The sequence below is a fragment of the Garra rufa genome, chromosome 16 (genome assembly GCF_049309525.1).
Source record: "Garra rufa chromosome 16, GarRuf1.0, whole genome shotgun sequence".
NCBI lineage: Eukaryota > Metazoa > Chordata > Actinopteri > Cypriniformes > Cyprinidae > Garra > Garra rufa.
In genome coordinates this window covers 41,723,440-41,744,413 of record NC_133376.1, presented here as the reverse complement: position 1 = coordinate 41,744,413, position 20,974 = coordinate 41,723,440, and the positions used below count along the sequence as shown (strand labels likewise).

The following is a 20,974-nucleotide window of genomic DNA, read 5'->3' as shown; positions in this document are numbered from 1 at the left end:
TATTTTTCTTTTTTTCTCCAATCAAGGAGGAATTATCTTCTTTCCGGAAAGCGAGTTGGCCACTAATTTTAGCCGCTCTTGATTGAGGCTGGAGGCTCAGGCTGAGGCCACATCCGCCCGACCCAGAGAAGTTAATTCCAACCAGAACACACAACATGTGTTTAGTTCTCCAGCCGCAGTCTGCCGTGTGTGTGTGTGTGTGTGTGTGTGTGTGTGTGTGTGTGTGTGTGTGTGAGTGTGTGAGTGTGTGAGTGTGTGAGTGTGTGAGTGTGTGTGGTGTGTGTGTGTGTGTGTGTGTGTGTGTGTGTGTGTGTGTGTGTGTGTGTGTGTGTGTGTGTGTGTTTTCAGCTGTATAGGCCGTTTTTTAGGGTCCGTGGTTTCCGGAAGTATTTTTCCATTTCATTTAATTTTATTCGTTTGAATATAAAAATATATATGTTAAACTCAATTACATTACGTTTAATTCGTCATGACATGCTGAATGTTTGCTTTTAAGCAAATGGTTTGTTCTGTTTGCTCAGGGCTTGAGCTCTTGAGCTGAAGCAGTTTTCCGTCTCGCTCTGATCCTCATCTGGTTTATTTCATCCGTTTGTTTCTGTGTCTCCGCCACCATTCCGCCCAGAGACTCCGACACGCATCCCAGAATTCCTGCGAGATGGTGTGCAGGTGCGAGCGGCGGCGTGTCTGACACGTTAAACACATCTGTCTCTCTCTGACGGTAAATCTGTCGCGCATCTGTGTGTGTGTTGTGCGGTTAACGTGCAGGTGTGTGTGTGTGTGTGTGTGTGTGCGTGTGCGTGTGTGTGTTGTGATGAGGTCACTGTTAGACTAATAAACAGACGAGCTCATTCCTTCTGTTCCCTTCAGACGGAAACCTTCCTTTAACTTTACAACCTTTTTAAAAAAAACATTGAACTAGATAAAGCTTGTCAGGACCAACTTTAGCTTGAGAAAGCTTAGCCAGTTTTAAAGTTTAAACTTTCAGATAGATGTTTGTAGGGTGGCAAAAATATATCACAAATTATTTCAGAAATATCATGATTCTTTGTCATGTTGGTTTTACTATTTTGCAAGTTGTCCGTAGTGTTGTTTTTGGTGGCTGATTTTAATTTTAGTTTTAGTCTAGTCTTTGTGTGAACCTGTCATTTTAGTTTTTATTAGTTTTAGTCACGTTCATACTCTTTTTTTTTTTTAGTCTAGTCAAGTTTTAGTCGACTAAAAGTCTGAGCATTTAAGTATTATTTTAGTCAGAATTACCCATGACTATTTTCGTCTAGTTTTAGTCTACGAAAATGACATTTAGTCAATTTTTAGTCCATGGAAACTGTATTTTAGTCTATTTTTAGTAATGCAATTTTATTTTATCCAGTCAATATAGTATAAGTCCCTAGTAGTATAGACGAAACCAAAGTTTTCTTTTAGCCGAACTCATTTCAAACAAGGTTATCTTATTATATTATTGTTACCATATAAGCTCAAGAATACATCCCTTCCAGACATGGAAGATGCTCTAATTTGAATTTACAACATTAATTTTACCTACCAAACATGTTAGAAGTGCACACATATATATTGAAATAAAATAAATAAAAACAATAAATAAAATAGCATCACATAACAATGCCAGAAAAAAAATAATACATTCAAGTTTAACAAAGAGAAACAAGGTGAATACTCAAGCTACAATATACTAAAAATTAGTGGAGGCATTTTGGCATAGTTTTTATTTTGTCTTTTTTTTATTCATCAACGATATTGCATTATACATTTTATTATAGTCATCATCACATGACCAGCATTTTCGTTTCGTCTCGTTTTCGTCACGTGATAACGGTTCGTTGACGATGATATTTAGTCATAATTTTCGTTGACGAAAGCAACACTAGTTTTCTGAGCAGCACTATGGGATCTAATTTCCGTCAAAAGTATTGTCTGATGGAGTTGATGACAGATGTGATAAAACCTACAAAAATAACATCTACATAGCAACAGTCTCAAAAGGTCAGTCAGGGTAAAACTGTTTGGGCATTAAATACATATTCTCAATAAGATCATTAATTATATAAATAATAATTCATAAGACATATTCATAATACAGTTAATAATGCATAATCTTAGATATGAATTGGCACATTTTTTTGTTAATTTCATAAAGTCGACACATCAGAACAACAAACAACGTGGTCACAGATTGAAAAATAAACGCAAATTCAAAATGTAAAACCATTAAAAATTAAATTGCACTAAACTGAAACACAAATTCAGCATTTTTCGAGTCACAAACAAAATCAGGTTTTCTGCGCTTATATTTAATTATTTGTGTGCTTATGGTCTTTTATCCTTTGCTCACGTCTTTTTTGGGAAATAGGCTCATTCTCCAACTCCCACCGAGTAAATAAGTTGAGTTTTACCCAAGCGGCAACCTCCCACTCTCTCTATTGAAAACTGCAATTCATCGACTGGCCGCTAGAGACTGCAAAAGGGAGTCAGTCCCATTGACTCCCCATGTTAAAATGCCCAACTTTACAGCGGGAAAAAACATGTTTACAGCCTGGTTCAAAAAGTGGTTTTAGACAATATAGCTAATCTCACCCTTCATGTCAACTGTGAGGGGGGTGAATTTTTTTATAACTCATCCGTTTAATTTATATTAAGCTGTAAAGTTCTGCATAATTAAGGGCGTGGCCACTTGAGTGACAGGGGGATTGCCGCTGCTCTCACTACTGTCGTGTTAGGTGGGCGTGGTTTCAGCATCCAGCTCCACCCACGTCCCGCCTCTTTGCCCATTTTCGATGATCCGGGAGTGACGCTCGATGACGCGATTCCAAGATGCCGACGGCAAATCCCGCCCACTATAGGCTTCATAATCGCTCTTCAGAAACCTACGGGTGTCGTCACGGACTCTACGTCCATATTTTTTCTATGGTTTTACTGTTTTGAAATCCATTCAGCCGTTCTCCTGTTCTGGCGATATCACTTTTAGCATAGCTTAGCATAGATCATTGAATGCTATTAGACCAGTAGCATCGCGTTCAAAAATGACCAACGAGTTTCGATATTTGTCCTATTTAAAACTTGACTCTTCTGTAGTTAGAATGCGATGCTATCGGTCTCATAGGATTCAATGATCTATGCTAAGCTATGCTAAAAGTGATATCGCCAGAACAGGAGAACGGCTGAATGCATTTCAAAACGGTAAAACTCAACTTATTAACTCGGGAGGAGTTGGAGAATGAGCCTGTTTCCAAAAAAAGTGGAGTGTTCCTTTAACATGTTGCTAACATGAGCAATCATGTTTCTGGACAGATTAGAAATATTAGAATGGAGGCTTGAACGCTGAATCTGTTAAAGCTCAGTCAGTAAGTGTTATACGCTAGAATCTACAGAGCAGACGATCACTGAGACGCTTCCATTGTGATGTTGATGGTAACGGTGGGCCATGAGGTTATTTCCTGTGTTTACAGCTCTGGGTTAAAAATGGCACCTGTGTGTGAAGGCCACGCTCTCTCTCTTTCCTGTGCGCGGTCTGCGGCCGGTGCGTCTCGCTGTCTCTCTCTCGGAGAGGAAGTCCTCAGTGCTGGGAATCCCTGACTTCCTGTTTTGGAGAACAGTCAGACAGAAGCCCTTCACACCTGCCCACACAGAGAGACACCAGCAGACAATCGGACTCCATCTGTCTGTCTGTCGCACAGGAAGTGCGTGTCTGTCTCTGTTTGTGTTCAGAAACATAGATAGAGCATCAACTACATCTTTCCGCTGATTTATAAGCCTTTTTAAGTCAATAGGTCGCTTCTGTGTCTAATTTTGATTAAGAACACATTACTCATGTCTCAGCTTGTGAACAAAGGTGTTATTAATTTGCATGTTTGCCCACCAACCCAAACTATAAAAAGGCACATTTTACTAAGAAGCACTTCTTGTTCTAAGAACATCGGTCTGTCTGATGGAGTTGATGATAGATGTGATAAAACCTACAAAAATAACATCTACATCGTAACAGTCTCGAAAGGTCAGTCAGGGTAAAACTGTTTGGGCATTGAATACATATTCTTAATAAGATCAATAATTATATAAAAATAATAATTCATAAGACATATTTATAAGTCGACACATCAGAACAACAAACAACGTGGACAAATATAGACAAATATTCTGCAGAGTTACCTTTTTAACTCGTGAGGAGCAGTCAAATGTCTCACACACAGAAGCTCTTTGCCGTTTGGTAAACAGGAAGTTTAAGTGTTGCGTAAAAGCCTGAGGACACACAGACGACAGCTGCCACTCAACACCCTCTCTCTCTCTCTCTCTCTCTGTGTGTGTGTGTGTGTGTGTGTCAGGGGGTTTCTGTATAGCCAGCAGCGATTCTTAGACTTCCTGAAGCACTTGTGTCTCTATTTACACACACACACACACACACACACACACACACACACACACACACACACACACACTGGACGTGTAGCTGCAGTTTTGGCCTGAATGGAGCTTCCTGCTCTGTGTAAACTGATCTGTGCCTGAAAGAATGTTTGATATACCTGCATGAAAGCACTGAGAAAGTGTGTGTGTGTGTGTGTGTGTGTGTGTGTGTGTGTCCTGTCAGCATGTTTAATTGATGACGAGCTGTTTATGAGCTGCTGTGCGTCTGTCTGCACTCATTGTGTAGAAATACCTGAAGAACAAAACACAGAAAGAGAGAGAAAGAGGCAGGTCTGATGCTGGTATAAAGTGTTTTGAGCTGCTGTAGGTCTGAAAAAAACATGTTGTGATGACAACTTTTGCACTGACGTGTTATTGAGTGTGTGACCGAGAGAGAGATTCCCACAAACAAACAGCTCAAACTGAGCTAAAACATGAATTTGCTGCAGATGCGGATATTTATGTGATGAAGTTCTGACGCTTCTAATGTAAATAAATGATATCTTTACAGTACACTGGGTTTGTGCAAGGTGCTTGAATTTGACCTTTTTAAATTTAAGGCCTGGAAACCCCTGAAGAGGTATTTGAAAAGTGCTTGAATTACAATGTATCCATGAAACAAGACTAAAAACGTTTTTTTTTTACATCGTACATTTTTTTTCCACTTATTTCTGAGTAGCAGTACTGACAATGTTGTGTGAAAATGGCTGAACCAAATCAATTGAGTGGTTTATGCTGAAATTGCTCTGATTGATTCAAACACATGACTTTGATCGTTCATTTAAAGTGATTCACTAGCAACAAAAACAGATCAAATTAAAAGAGCGATTCATTTTCGAATTTCAACATCACTTGTAATGATTTAAAAAAGCATGCAGTGATGGGTGAAACAGAGCTTTTAGAAACTCTGAATCTGATAAACCATTGCGTCGCAAAATGATTCACTGTTTTGAAGCGCTCCGATCGGATTTATATTGGAACTTTGGAGCGTGGATCGTGAATCATTTGATTCGGATTGTGACTTCAATCTGTGATTCGTAAATTATTTGATTCAGATTGTAATTTCAGAACAGGTTTGCAAATCTTTTGCTTTAGATTGGAACTTCGGAGCATGGATCGCAAACCATTTGATTCATTTCGGGACTTGGATCATAAGTAATTTTTTTCAGATCATGAATTCAGAGTGTGGATCACGAATCGTTTGATTCAGATCGTGAATTCAGAGTGTGAATCACGAATCGTTTGATTCAAATCATGAATTCAGTGTGAATCACGAATCGTTTGATTCAGATAATGAATTCAGAGTGTGAATCACGAATCGTTTGACTCAGATCATGAATTCAGAGTGTGAATCACGAATCGTTTGATTCAGATTGTGACTTCAGAGCTTGGATCACAAGTAATTTTATTCAGATCGTGAATCGTTTGATTCAGATCATGAATTCAGAGTGTGAATCACGAATCGTTTGATTCAGATCATAAATTCAGAGTGTGGTTTGCGAATAATTTGATTCAGATTGTGACTTCAGAGCTTGGATCACAAGTAATTTTATTCAGATCGCGAATCGTTTGATTCAGATCGTGAATTCAGAGTGTGAATCAAGAATCGTTTGATTCAGATCATGAATTCAGAGTGTGAATCACGAATCGTTTGATTCAGATCATGAATTCAGAGTGTGAATCACGAATCGTTTGATTCAGATCATGAATTCAGAGTGTGAATCAAGAATCGTTTGATTCAGATCATGAATTCAGAGTGTAAATAACGAATCGTTTGATTCAGATCATGAATTCAGAGTGTGAAACACGAATCGTTTGATTCAGATCATGAATTCAGAGTGTGAATCACGAATCGTTTGATTCAGATCATGAATTCAGAGTGTGAATCACGAATCGTTTGATTCAGATCATGAATTCAGAGTGTGAATCACGAATCGTTTGATTCAGATCGTGAATTCAGAGTGTGAATCACGAATCGTTTGATTCAGATCGTGAATTCAGAGTGTGAAACACGAATCGTTTGATTCAGATCATGAATTCAGAGTGTGAATCACGAATCGTTTGATTCAGATCATGAATTCAGAGTGTGAATCAAGAATCGTTTGATTCAGATCGTGAATTCAGAGTGTGAATCACGAATCGTTTGATTCAGATCGTGAATTCAGAGTGTGAATCACGAATCGTTTAATTCAGATCATGAATCAGAGTGTGGATCACGAATCGTTTGATTCAGATCATGAATTCAGAGTGTGGATCACGAATCGTTTGATTCAGATCATGAATTCAGAGTGTGGATCACGAATCGTTTGATTCAGATCATGAATTCAGAGTGTGAATCACGAATCGTTTGATTCAGATCATGAATTCAGAGTGTGAATCACGAATCGTTTGATTCAGATCATGAATTCAGAGTGTGGTTTGCGAATCGTTTGATTCAGATTGTGACTTCAGAGCTTGGATCACAAGTAATTTTATTCAGATCGCGAATCGTTTGATTCAGATCATGAATTCAGAGTGTGAATCAAGAATTGTTTGATTCAGATCATGAATTCAGAGTGTGAATCACGAATCGTTTGATTCAGATCATGAATTCAGAGTGTGAATCACGAATCGTTTGATTCAGATCATGAATTCAGAGTGTGAATCACAAATCGTTTGATTCAGATCATGAATTCTGAGTGTGAATCACAAATCGTTTGATTCAGATCATGAATTCAGAGTGTGAATCACGAATCGTTTGATTCAGATCATGAATTCAGAGTGTGAATCACGAATCGTTTGATTCAGATCATGAATTCAGAGTGTGAATCACGAATCGTTTGATTCAGATCATGAATTCAGAGTGTGGTTTGCGAATAATTTGATTTAGATCGTGACTACAGAGCTTGGATCATAAGTAATTTTATTCAGATCGTGAATCGTTTGATTCAGATCGTGAATTCAGAGCAGATTCACAAATCTTTTGCTTTAGATTGGGACTTCAGGGTGTGGATTGCGAACCATTTGATTCATTTTGGGACTTCGGAGCATGTATTGTGAATCATTTGTTTCAGATCGGGCTTTCGGAGCAAATCTTTTTTTTTCAGATTTTTTTTTCATAAACAATAGAAAACATCAAACCATTAAGGCAGTAAAGTTAGAAAAACTAAACAAAAAAAGAAAAAAGTATACACACATACAAATCCACATTTGCAATATAGTAAAAGTAAAGTATATTATACTTTGCAATACTTGAGTAGTAAAACTTTGCTTTATTTACAATTTTTTATTACTATGTTATTTATGTATTTATCTTTTTTATTTGAAAGAGAGGACATTGTTTAATAAGTAAGATCTCTGATTGTAGTCTTTCAAAATAAAAAAAAAGCAATGCTTAAAGTCTTTGAAAGGATTTCCATTTTTTTGAGTTACAGCAGTTACTGGCAAAAATGATGTAAATATCAGTGGTCGCTCTATATCTCCAATAATATGTCTTTGTAAAATGAGATTGAAATGATCCAATCATATAATGCAATGCAATCCAAAGATGATTAAAAAAGATGCACAAATAAACATTCCTCAAAAGATGTGAGATGTTTTTGTAAGCTTGAGAAGATCAGTGAAAGCAAAGCTTCTGGAAACAAACGTTCCTGAAAAGATCCTGATGATAAGATTTGACACATTTTTCTAAAAAATGATTAAAGCCAAGCTGCTTCAGTCCAGTAACTGTTCATCTGGAAATATTACTACAGTTACTGTAATATTTACTTAATATAAATCAGACAAGATTTGACATCAGAAACGCACATGAAGCACCAGCTAACATTGCATTCAAACTGTACATGTTTTCAGTTTTCAATTTTGCATGCATTCCCTTCGAATCCAACCCATGACTTTGTCATTTCTAGCACCATGTGCTGCTGTTTGACATTACGATGCCACATTTAATGATTTAGTTCATTCTTAACTTCTCGAGTACCACATTTTTGCATGCAGCCCTGATTTTCCTCCATTGCACAAGTGGAGCGTGTAAATGTTGTTGTGAACGTGCAGCGTTCCAGTTCTTCCAGTGTGTTTTGTCGAGAACCGTTTCTCCTGACAGACAAAAGCTCAGGCGGGTTTATTGTGTCTCTGTGGGTTTGGTCTTTGCTTACAGTAAGAGGAACATCTGAGCGCTCCGGTTTTGTCTTTCAGCTGAAGGTCACGCAGATGTAAGCGGATCCGTTTCCGGCGTTACGCGAGTATCTGAGACTGCACTGATAGCAGGAGCCCATCCACACCCCTCACCGCAGCCAATGGCACACACCATACGTGAACATTCAGCCTCGGCTCAAATCACTTCACATACACTAACCTTCGTTGCTATTAGAGGCTCTTCAGCTTGTGTGCTTGCTTTTAAGTGTCTTAATCGAGTGACTGTTCCTTTAAATATAGAATTGCACTCAAAAATATTCAGGCATGTCAAGTTTCAATGCATTTGGCTTACTCAAACTTAATTTGATGCACATGGGTCAGTCATACATACACTGCAAAAAATGCTTTTCTTAGATTTTTTTGTCTTGTTTCCAGCCAAAATATCTCAAGAAGGATTTTCTAGACAAGTTAAAATTATAGTCTTGTTTTCAGAAAAAACTAATCAAAATTAAGTGCGTTTTTGCTTGAAACAAGCAAAATAATCTGCCAATGGGGTAAGAAAAATAATCTTGTTTTCTGTTTGAAATAAGATTTTTTTTTTTCCCCATTGGCAGATTATTTTGCTTGTTTTAAGCAAAAACTCACTTAATTTTGGCTTGTTTTTTTTTCTGAAAACAAAAACAAAAAAATGTCTAGAAATGCTTAAGATTTAAGAATTTTTTTTAGATTTTGGCTGGAAACAAGACAAAAAAAAATCTAAGTAAGAAAAGCATTTTTGGAGTGTAAATGAAACATTTCTGTAATTGTACTAATAAACTGAACATGTTTTAATAACACAATATTTGTTATCAGTAAATCCAGTTTGTTTTAATCTCAACTAACTGAATAGCAACTGTAGTAATAGCCAAAAATACATTGCATGGGTCAAAATTATAAAAACAATTTTTATGCCAAAAATCATGTTCCACAAAGATATTTGATCAATTTCCTACCGTAAATATATCAAATCTTAATTTGTGATTAGTAATATGCATTGCATTAGTAATAACTTCATATGGGCAACTTTTAAAGGCGATTTTTTGATTTGTTTGCACCCTCAGATTACAGATTTTCAAATAGGTGTATCTCAACCAAATATTGCCAGATATCTCCTTCTTTATGACCTTTAAGACTGGTTTTGTGGTCCACTGTCACTTTTAATTTATTTTACAGGTAACAGATTTATGTGATTCTAAGCTGTTTGAACAATGAAAAAGTGATTATTTAAACAAAATCAAATAGTTTAAAAAAAAATCTGACCTGTTTGATTTATATATGACTGAGAAGCATGCATCACATTAAGTTTATTATTATTATTTTTTATATTAAAACATAATGCATAAGTCAGTTTAGGCCTAAATATTTATAGGAATAATTACTAATGGATGCATACAGACGAGATCATATCCGCTTCATGAAACACCTGGTTGAGTGTCTGCTTGAGTGTGTTGTATTTGCAATTATATGTATGTTTCTGTGTGTGTGTGTGATTTACGGTCTTTCACAGGAAGTGCTGTGGTCGTGCTGAAGCAGCTGTTGTGTAATTGTGTGCTGTCATTCACAGTGATTTGCATCGTTCTCCTGCTGCAGATAAACTTTGAGGTGTGTGAGAGTGTGTTTCCTGCAGTATTTTTGTATTACACTGATCTAGATGAATCTCATGTGTCATTAAAAGTGCACTTACACAACCTCTGTTCCACAGTACAAAGCCTTTTGTTGTTTTAATTGCAAAACATGAGAATAATTTAGAATTATTTGGAAATATTAGGAATTTTGCTCTTTTTGCTTTTTGAGAAAATCTTTTGAGTTTAAGTTTTCAATATGCTAATTTACATTTGTGACCCTGGAGCGCAAAACCAGTCTTAAGTAACACTAGTATATTTGTAGAAATAGCCAAAAATACATTGTATGGGTCAAAATGATTGATTTTTCTTTTATGCCAAAAATCATTAGGAATATTAAGTAAATATGTTCCATGAAGACATTTAGTAAATTTCCTACTGTAAATATATCAAAACTTAATTTTTGATTAGTAATATGCATTGCTAAGAACTTCACTTGGACAACTTTAAAGGCGATTTTCTCAATATTTAGGATGTTTTGCACCGTCCAGATTTTCTCAAACTAATATTGTCCTATCTTAACAAACCATACATCAATGGAAAGCGTATTTATTCAGCTTTCAGATGATGGATAAATCTCAATTTCAAACGTCAGTTTTGTGGTCGAGAGTCAGTTTTAATAAACAGGAAATTAGGTTCGGTCACATAAAGCGTGTTTTAAGTGCCATTTTCCTAATTTGTGCTTATAAGTGAAAGTGCAGTAATTCAAGTGTCTTTCATTTCTCAAATCACCATTATAATTTTGAGCCAAATATTTGTGTGTGTTTAACCATTATGCTGGATGACTAAAATGTGACTAATAAGTAAAACTAGACTTAAATTCCCAGACATTTAGTCAATTAAAACTGAGCTAAACAAAAACAGTTGAAGTCAAAAGTTTGCACGCACCTTGCAAAATCTGCAAAATGTTAATAATTTTTGCAAAATGAAAGGGATAATGCAAAATGCATGTTGTTTTTTATTTAGAACTGACCTCAATAAGATATTTGACAAGAGAGACATTTACATTTAGTCCACAATAGGCACATTTATAAAAACAACCCTGATCAAAAGTTTACACACGCTTGATTTTTTTATACCGTGTTGTTGCCTGAATGATCCACAGCTGTGTTTTTTTTGTTTAGTGATAGTTGTTCATGAGTCCCTTGTTTGTCCTCAACAGTTCAACTGCCTGCTGTTCTTCAGAAAAATCCTTCAGCTCCCACAAATTCTTTGGTTTTCCAGCATTTTTGTGCATTTGAACCCTTTCCAACAATGACTGTATGATTTTGAGACCCATCTTTTCACACTGAGGACAACTGAGGGACTCATATGCAACTATTACAGAAGGTTCAAACACTCACTGATGCTCCAGAAGGAAAAAAAAACATGCATTAAGAGCCGGGGGTGAAAACTTTTGAAAATATTGGAGATGTGTACATTTTTCTTATTTTTTAATTTAGTTCTGCCCTTCAGAAGCTACAGAAGACACTTGCATGTTTCCCAGAAGACAAAATAAGTTAAATTTGATCTTAAACCCTGGTCTTTAAATTCAAAGAGCTCTTACTGCGTCGTGTTTCCTTCTGAAGCATCAGTGAAATATCTTATTCAGGTCAGTACTAAATAAACCATAACATGCATTTTGTATGATACCCTCTTATTTTGGTAAAATAATTAATATTTTGAAGATTTTGACATAAACTGTTAAAACAAAAAAAGGAGATTTGATACAGGACTAAAACTAGGACTAATTAAAAAAACAGCTGATAAAATGAACACAAGACAAAAGGTTATGTTTGCATAAAGAAAATTAGATCCTATTTTGCATTCTGTATTTTCATGACACATCTATGTTGTAAAAATACTGATATATTACTTAAATCCTGAAGCGTTTATATATTACGGCAGTATATTGATGATAAATCAAACAGCAGTTTTATTTTATTTTATTGTTTTATTGCAGTAAGCAATTGGTTTGGAAATTTGGATAAAGTTTTACTGGTCTTTAAAAATAAAGTTCTTCTGGACTGCAATTTCTTGTTTTGTTTTTTCTTTCGATTTTTTTGTGGTGAAATATGAGCCAGACGGGTTTCTTCCTGTCAGATCCACCCATCTTGAGCAGTGAAGTGTTTGTGTGTTTGATTCTTCCAAACAAATGTGTTGAATAGAAGTTCTTTTGCTCTCAGACGAGCTTCTGTCCTGTAATTCTACTTAAGTTTCCTCATTCAGAAGGTTGAAATGCTCCTTCACCGCACACACACACTCAGACACACACACAGCAATTATTCTGTCAACAAGCCAAGATCTCCAATGAGGAGCGACAGCGTTATAAAAGCACCTTAAACACACACACAGCGGATACTTCAGGACAGGAAGTGTTTGTGTGCTGCTGAGTGATGAATGGGAGAGAAAGAGAAATAAAACATGTCGACTCCTGCAGTCCTGCGCTGCTGAAATGCTGAACGTCCCAATGATGCAGTAAAACCGACCGGACGTCACGTCTGAACACCAGATATAATGCTTAGCTTCAAGTCAATTGGAAAAAAGTGCATCATATATAAAAACAATGCAGTTGTGTCTTTCAGTGTTGGTCTGTTATTAATAATGTTTTCCATGTCCTTCCGTTTGTCTCTAAACTTGATACACAAACTGTTATTAGGAGCTGTTATGGTTACAGCCCACTCTCTCTGTCTGTCTGTCTCTCCGGCTCGCATTCGGTCGTCATGTGTCAAACCAATTGCACTGGAATCATTTGCGAATCATTTGATTGAGATCGGAGCTTCGGTGTGGGTTCGTGAATCATTTGATTGAGATCGGAGCTTCGGTGTGGGTTCGTGAATCATTTGATTGAGATCGAGGCTTTGTGTTGATTCGCGAATCATTTTAATAAGATCGAAGCTTTGGTGTTGGTTCGCGAATCATTTTAATAAAATCAGAGCTTCGGTGAGGGTTCGTGAATCATTTGATTGAGATCAGAGCTTCGGTGTGGGTTCGTGAATCATTTGATTGAGATCAGAGCTTCGGTGTGGGTTCGTGAATCATTTGATTGAGATCAGAGCTTCGGTGTGGGTTCGTGAATCATTTGATTGAGATCAGAGCTTCGGTGTGGGTTCGTGAATCATTTGATTGAGATCAGAGCTTCGGTGTGGGTTCGTGAATCATTTGATTGAGATCAGAGCTTCGGTGTGGGTTCGTGAATCATTTGATTGAGATCAGAGCTTCGGTGTGGGTTCGTGAATCATTTGATTGAGATCAGAGCTTCGGTGTGGGTTCGTGAATCATTTGATTGAGATCAGAGCTTCGGTGTGGGTTTGTGAATCATTTGATTGAAATCAGAGCTTCGGTGTGGGTTCGTGAATCATTTGATTGAGATCAGAGCTTCGGTGTGGGTTCGTGAATCATTTGATTGAGATCAGAGCTTCGGTGTGGGTTCGTGAATCATTTGATTGAGATCAGAGCTTCGGTGTGGGTTCGTGAATCATTTGATTGAGATTAGAGCTTCGGTGTGGGTTCGTGAATCATTTGATTGAGATTAGAGCTTCGGTGTGGGTTCGTGAATCATTTGATTGAGATCAGAGCTTCGGTGTGGGTTCGTGAATCATTTGATTGAGATTAGAGCTTCGGTGTGGGTTCGTGAATCATTTGATTGAAATCGGAGCTTCAAAGTACATTGCAAATCATTTGATTGAGATTAGAGCTTTGTAGTGGATTCGCGAATCATTTGATTGAGATCGAAGCTTTGTGTTGATTCGTGAATCATTTTAATAAGATCAGAGCTTCGGTGTGGGTTCGTGAATCATTTGATTGAGATCAGAGCTTCGGTGTGGGTTCGTGAATCATTTGATTGAGATTAGAGCTTCGGTGTGGGTTCGTGAATCATTTGATTGAGATTAGAGCTTCGGTGTGGGTTCGTGAATCATTTGATTGAAATCGGAGCTTCAAAGTACATTGCAAATCATTTGATTGAGATTAGAGCTTTGTAGTGGATTCGCGAATCATTTGATTGAGATCGAAGCTTTGTGTTGATTCGTGAATCATTTTAATAAGATCAGAGCTTCGGTGTGGGTTCGTGAATCATTTGATTGAGATTAGAGCTTCGGTGTGGGTTCGTGAATCATTTGATTGAGATCAGAGCTTCGGTGTGGGTTCGTGAATCATTTGATTGAGATTAGAGCTTCGGTGTGGGTTCGTGAATCATTTGATTGAAATCGGAGCTTCAAAGTACATTGCAAATCATTTGATTGAGATTAGAGCTTTGATTGAGATCAGAGCTTTGTAGTGGATTCGCGAATCATTTGATTGAGATCGAAGCTTTGTGTTGATTCGTGAATCATTTTAATAAGATCGGAGCTTTGGTGTGGATTCGCAAATCATTTGATTGAGATCAGAGCTTCGGTGTTGGTTCGTGAATCATTTTAATAAAATCGGAGCTTCGGCGTTGGTTCGTGAATCATTCGATTGAAATCGGAGCTTCGAAGTACGTTGCAAATCATTTGATTGAGATTGGAGATTTGATTGAGATCAGAGCTTCGTAGTGGATTCGCGAATCATTTGATTGAGATCAGAGCTTCGTAGTGGATTCGCGAATCATTTGATTGAGATCGGAGCTTTGGTGTGGATCTGCGAATCATTTGATGGAGATCGAAGCTTTGTGTTGATTTGTGAATCATTTTAATAAAATCAGAGCTTCGGTGTGGGTTCGCAAATCATTTTAATAAAATCGGAGCTTCGGTGTGGGTTCGTGAATCATTTGATTGAGATCAGTGCTTCGGTGTGGGTTCATGAATCATTCGATTGAAATCGGAGCTTCAAAGTACATTGCAAATCATTTGATTGGAGATTTGATTGAGATCAGAGCTTCGGTGTGGGTTTGCGAATCATTTGATTGAGATCGGAGCTTCGGAGTGGGTTTGTGAATCTTTTTTTTTTTTTAAAGATTTATTTTTGGCGTTTTTGCCTTTATTACGATAGGACAGATCAGAATTGACAGGAAACCTAGCGGGAGAGAGATAGGGGGCGGGATCAGGAAAGGTCCTCGAGTCGGGGGGTTTGCGAATCATTTGATTGCGATCGGAGCTTCATAGTGAATTCGCAAATAGTTTGATTGAGATTGGAGCTTTGGTGTTGGTTCGTGAATCAGTTGATTGAGAACAGAGCTTTGGTGTTGTTTTGTGAATCATTTGATTGAGATTGAAGCTTTGGAGTGAGTTTGCGATTCATTTGATTGAGATCGGAGCTTCGGTGTTGGTTCGCGAATCATTGGATTGAAATCGGAGCTTTGTAGTGGGTTTGCGAACCAAAACAAACAAACAAACAAACAAACAAAAAAAAGAAAGTATGCACAAAAAAAAGTCAATTGTGTTTTTGAGTGTTGGTGTGTTGTTAATAGTGTTTTCCACCACACGTCTTTCCGTTTGTCTCTAGACGTGATACACAAACTTTTATTAGGAGCTGTTATGGTTACAGCACACTCTCTCTCTGTCTGTCTCTCTGGCTCGCGTTCAGTCGTCTCCCTGCACCGTGTTTGGTCTCTTCCTGAGGATATAAGGAAGCAATGTGCTGCGGATCGAACCAATTGCACTGGAGGGTCACAGCAATGACTTCCTGCTCATTTCCTGGAGTTGTTTTCTCTGCCTGTCCGTCTGTCTGCCCTTTCACCTGCTCTCTGTTGATTCAGTGTGTTGTTTCCATATCAGACGGACAGACGGTTCAGCTGTTGTTATTGTGTTTCTCATCATCTGTTGTGCGTGTAACTCCTGTTCAACTTCCTCTCAGGAGGTTTTACTGCACAAACAAATCGAGCTGCACAATATATCCAGATCATATCAGTATCGGCCATAATGAGGGTTTTTTAATTTATCATATCAGTCTGGCAGATCATATCAGTTGTGTTTATTATCTCCGGTTCAAACATGTATGTTTTTAGACGGGATACTATTCAGTCATTTTTCTGCTATGTAGTATGTTTTGATGCCTTCTTTCCAGTGTTATTTTACTGTTATTTATTGTTTAATTTTCAGTTTCATTTTAATTTAAGCTTTTACTAGTTTACATGAACAGTTCAGTTGAATGATAAAGTTTACCCTCTTAAACTTTGTTATTCTGCTGTTTTGTGTACATCTGCTTTTTCCATTTGCTATTTCTACATTGACTATCACTTTATCACTTGACTGCAGCTCGTCATATTTTTGGAGTGTTTCACTAGTTAGCAGTAAACCAGTTACCTAACCTCAATGTTCCTAGATTTGTGTTGGATGTTATCTTTGGAATGGAAATATGGATATTTTATTTGTAAACATCATAATTATTTCAGTTATTTCAGTTAATGTCATAAAATTAGCAAGCTAAGCCAGTAGTAGTACTGACATGTCGTGTAAACAAGGCTGAAGATGAAAAAAGCAGAGAAACAGACAAACCGAATCTATTGAGTGAGTCCTTTACACTGAAACCGTTGTGATTGATTCAAACTCGTGACTTCGATCATTCAGTTCAAGCGATTCACTAGTAAAAGCCAGATCAAATTAACAGAGCCATTCATTTTGTGGGTCATTTGATTGAGATCGGAGCTTCGCAGTGGATTCACGAATCATTTGATTGAGATTGGAGCTTCACTATGGGTTCGCGAATCATTTGATTGAGCTTGGAGCTTTGCTGCAGGTTCACAAATCATTTGATTGACATCCGAGCTTCGCTGTGTGTTCGCAAATCATTTGATTGAGATCGGAGCTTCGTGGTGGATTTGTGAATCATTTGATTGAGATGGAAATTTCTGTGTTGGTTCGCGAATCATTTGATTGACATCTGAGCTTCGCTGTGGGTTTGCGAATCATTTGATTGAGATGGAAACTTCTGTGTTGGTTCGCGAATCATTTGATTGACATCTGAGCTTCGCTGTGGGTTTGTGAATCATTTGATTGAGATCGGAGCTTCGCTGTGGGTTCGCAAATCATTTGATTGAGATCGGGACTTCGCGAATCATTTGCTTGAGTTCGGAGCTTTGTAGTGGATTTGAGAATAATTTGATTGAGATCAGAGCTTCGTAGCGGATTCGTGAATCATTTGATTAATATCGGAGCTTTGCTGTGGGTTCGCGAATCATTTGATTGACATCCGAGCTTTGCTGTGGGTTCACAAATCATTTGATTGAGATCGAAACTTCTGTGTTGGTTCGCGAATCATTTGATTGACATCCGAGCTTTGCTGTGGGTTTGCGAATCATTTGATTGAGCTTGGATCTTCGCTGTGGGTTCGCGAGTCATTTGATTGAGCATGGATCTTCGCTGTGGGTTCGCGAGTCATTTGATTGAGATCGGGACTTCGCGAATCATTTGCTTGAGATCGGAGCTTCGTAGTGGATTCGTGAATCATTTGATTAATATCGGAGCTTTGCTGTGGATTCGTGAATCATTTGATTGAGATCAGAGCTTCGTAGTGGATTCGTGAATCATTTGATTAATATCGGAGCTTTGCTGTGGGTTCGCGAATCATTTGATTGACATCCGAGCTTCGCTGTGGGATCACGAATCATTTGATTGAGATCGAAACTTCTGTGTGGGTTTGCAAATCATTTGATTGAGCTTGGAGCTTTGCTGTGGGTTCGCGAATCATTTGATTGAGATCGGAGCTTTGTAGTGGATTCGAGAATCATTTGTTTGAGTTCGGAGCTTTGCTGTGGGTTCGCGAATCATTTGATTGACATCCGAGCTTCGCTGTGGGATCACGAATCATTTGATTGAGATCGAAACTTCTGTGTGGGTTTGCGAATCATTTGATTGAGCTTGGAGCTTTGTAGTGGGTTCGCGAGTCATTTGATTGAGATCGGAGCTTTGTAGTGGATTCGCGAATCATTTGTTTGAGATCGGAGCTTCGTAGTGGATTCGTGAATCATTTGATTGAGATCGGAGCTTCGTAGTGGATTCGTGAATCATTTGATTGAGATCGGAGCTTCGTAGTGGATTCGCGAATCATTTGCTTGAGTTCGGAGCTTTGTAGTGGATTCGAGAATCATTTGCTTGAGTTCGGAGCTTCGTAGTGGATTCGAGAATCATTTGTGTGAGATCGGAGCTTCGTAGTGGATTCGTGAATCATTTGATTGAGATCGGAGCTTCGTAGTGGATTCGAGAATCATTTGTTTGAGATCGGAGCTTCGTAGTGGATTCGTGAATCATTTGTTTGAGATCGGAGCTTCGTAGTGGATTCGTGAATCATTTGATTGAGATCGGAGCTTCGTAGTGGATTCGAGAATCATTTGTTTGAGATCGGAGCTTCGTAGTGGATTCGTGAATCATTTGATTGAGATCGGAGCTTCGTTAGTGGATTTGCGAGTCATTTGATTGAGTTCGGAGCTTTGTAGTGGATTCGAGAGTCATTTGATTGAGTTCGGAGCTTCGTAGTGGATTCGTGAATCATTTGTTTGAGATCGGAGCTTCGTAGTGGATTCGTGAATCATTTGATTGAGATCGGAGCTTCGTTAGTGGATTCGTGAATCATTTGATTGAGATCGGAGCTTCGTTAGTGGATTTGCGAGTCATTTGATTGAGTTCGGAGCTTTGTAGTGGATTCGAGAGTCATTTGATTGAGTTCGGAGCTTCGTAGTGGATTCGTGAATCATTTGTTTGAGATCGGAGCTTCGTAGTGGATTCGTGAATCATTTGATTGAGATCGGAGCTTTGTAGTGGATTCGAGAATCATTTGTTTGAGATCGGAGCTTCGTAGTGGATTTGTGAATCATTTGTTTGAGTTCGGAGCTTCGTAGTGGATTTCGAGAATCATTTGATTGAGTTCGGAGCTTCGTAGTGGATTTCGAGAATCATTTGTTTGAGATCGGAGCTTCGTAGTGGATTTCGAGAATCATTTGTTTGAGATCGGAGCTTCGTAGTGGATTCGTGAATCATTTGTTTGAGATCGGAGCTTCGTAGTGGATTTGTGAATCATTTGTTTGAGTTCGGAGCTTCGTAGTGGATTTCGAGAATCATTTGATTGAGTTCGGAGCTTCGTAGTGGATTTCGAGAATCATTTGTTTGAGATCGGAGCTTCGTAGTGGATTCGTGAATCATTTGATTGAGATCGGAGCTTCGTTAGTGGATTTGCGAGTCATTTGATTGAGTTCGGAGCTTTGTAGTGGATTCGAGAGTCATTTGATTGAGTTCGGAGCTTCGTAGTGGATTCGTGAATCATTTGTTTGAGATCGGAGCTTCGTAGTGGATTCGTGAATCATTTGATTGAGATCGGAGCTTTGTAGTGGATTCGAGAATCATTTGTTTGAGATCGGAGCTTCGTAGTGGATTCGTGAATCATTTGTTTGAGATCGGAGCTTCGTAGTGGATTCGTGAATCATTTGATTGAGATCGGAGCTTCGTAGTGGATTCGAGAATCATTTGTTTGAGATCGGAGCTTCGTAGTGGATTCGTGAATCATTTGATTGAGATCGGAGCTTCGTTAGTGGATTTGCGAGTCATTTGATTGAGTTCGGAGCTTTGTAGTGGATTCGAGAATCATTTGATTGAGATCGGGACTTCACGAATCATTTGATTCGGATTGGGACTTTTAAGCGAGTATTACTAACCTTTTTTTCTCTTTTCTTTCTTAGACAGTTCAACACAAAAAAACATTAAGATAGTACAGTTATAAAAACAAACACAACAAAACAAGAAGATTAACTGTGGTTTTAAAAGTTTTACTACAAATACCTTATACATTCACCTTGAGGAAACATAGGATGAATATAGAGATGCAGTTTTCAATACTTTAGGAGTAACAGAGCTTTAGATGGTTTCCACATACTTGTCTAGATCAACTTTGAGTAAGGAAAAGATTGATGTTTATGTGAAATTGAGCTAGCAGGAAAACAAATTAAGCTATATTTTCCTGTATTCTCTTTCGAGTAGTCAAACAATCCAAAGAAAATATCTTTAAAACAGAAAGGAAATGTCAAAATGTCTCTGTGTGGTTCATTGGCAAACAAGTGAACAAATCTTACCCAGAAAAGACAAAAACACCAACTCACTTCGATGTCTGACTTATATTATAATTCCGTCCATAAGCTCTTTGTGAAATTTGGATGCTCTCATGAATCTGTTGTTTGATTTCTTCATATTTAAGAAGAGAACTATAGTTTCCAAAGTCGGACATCCCTTGTTATGATTTGCAAGGGTGTAGAATTTAGCAGAGACACTATGATATGTCCCTAACAGTAAACAAAAAAACAGCTATTTTAAACTGCAATACATTTTTACTGTATGTTGATCAAATAAATGCAGTCTTGGTGAACAGAAGAGACATGCATTAACGTTCCTCATCTGTCTGTTTATCTATCTCAGGCTCTGATGCGTCCAGGTCGTCTGGACCGCATTATATTCGTCCCGCTTCCCGACGCAGACACTCGCAGGGAGATCTTCACGCTGCAGTTCCGGAACACGCCTGTCGATCCCAGCGTGCACCTGGAGGACCTGGTGACCCGGACGGAGCGCTACTCAGGGGCAGAGGTGAGAGGTCACTGCAGCTGTAGGACTCAGAGGTCACGCCATCATTTGCTAAAGTGTTTTCACACTGTTTACGAGAGAGAGCGAGATGCCGGTTCTCTGAAGCCTGTGTGACTCCGAGCTCCCGCACAGATGCTCTATTGTGTGCGTTTGTGTCTGTTCTCACTGTGACTCAGCAGTTGCTTGTGTGTGTGTGTGTGTGTGTGTGTGTGTGTAACAGCAGCTCTGTATGAGTTCAGCCCAGTGTTTGTACGTGAGAGCGTTCAGTAAATATATCAGCAGACAGATGAGATCGTGTTTCACATGTTAAACTGTAAATAAACA

General features: G+C 38.2%; 1 protein-coding gene across 1 annotated transcript in view; it reads left to right on the top strand.

Moving 5' to 3' along the window:
* Positions 1–20,764, top strand: part of afg2a (AFG2 AAA ATPase homolog A) — an 82,531-nt gene extending 61,767 nt beyond the window's left edge. Inside the window, exon 15 of the mRNA XM_073820253.1 lies at positions 20,489–20,764. Coding sequence (XP_073676354.1) covers positions 20,489–20,764 — 276 coding nt within the window. The remainder of the gene's footprint in view (positions 1–20,488) is intronic.
* Positions 20,765–20,974: the final 210 nt, after the last annotated feature.